The sequence below is a fragment of the Fulmarus glacialis genome, unplaced genomic scaffold, assembly GCF_000690835.1.
Source record: "Fulmarus glacialis isolate BGI_N327 unplaced genomic scaffold, ASM69083v1 scaffold29121, whole genome shotgun sequence".
In the NCBI taxonomy this organism is placed as follows: Eukaryota; Metazoa; Chordata; class Aves; order Procellariiformes; family Procellariidae; genus Fulmarus; species Fulmarus glacialis.
This window is the reverse complement of record NW_009195110.1, coordinates 751-1,022: the sequence shown is the minus strand read 5'-3', so window position 1 is coordinate 1,022 and position 272 is coordinate 751. Positions and strand designations below refer to the sequence as shown.

General features: G+C 66.5%; 1 protein-coding gene across 1 annotated transcript in view; it reads right to left on the bottom strand.

The window, feature by feature from the left end:
- PARP6 (poly (ADP-ribose) polymerase family, member 6) overlaps positions 1–272 on the bottom strand; it is a gene marked incomplete at both ends in the record, with an annotated part of 3,201 nt that overhangs the window by 2,413 nt on the left and 516 nt on the right. The window contains 1 exon segment of the mRNA XM_009588003.1: positions 117–271. Within this exon segment, the coding sequence (XP_009586298.1) occupies positions 117–271 (155 nt within the window).

The window sequence follows — 272 nt, the reverse complement described above, 5'->3', positions numbered from 1 at the left end:
TGGGGACAAGGCGCAGGGGACACAGCCCCGCAGGGGCTCCCCCAAACCCAAGGGGGTCCCACCACCCCACGACAAGCGATCCGACCCCGCAGCAGCCCCCGGGAATCCAGAAAGGGAAAGGAGAGGAAAGCAAACCCCGAGGCGGGGAGGCACCCACCAGGATGTTGAAGGGGGCGACACCTGCCTGGGTGCTGGGCGGGGGGTAGCCGAAAACCTCCACTTTGGGGTTCTTCACCGTACAGGCGACGGAGCGGTTGATCAGGCGGTTGACG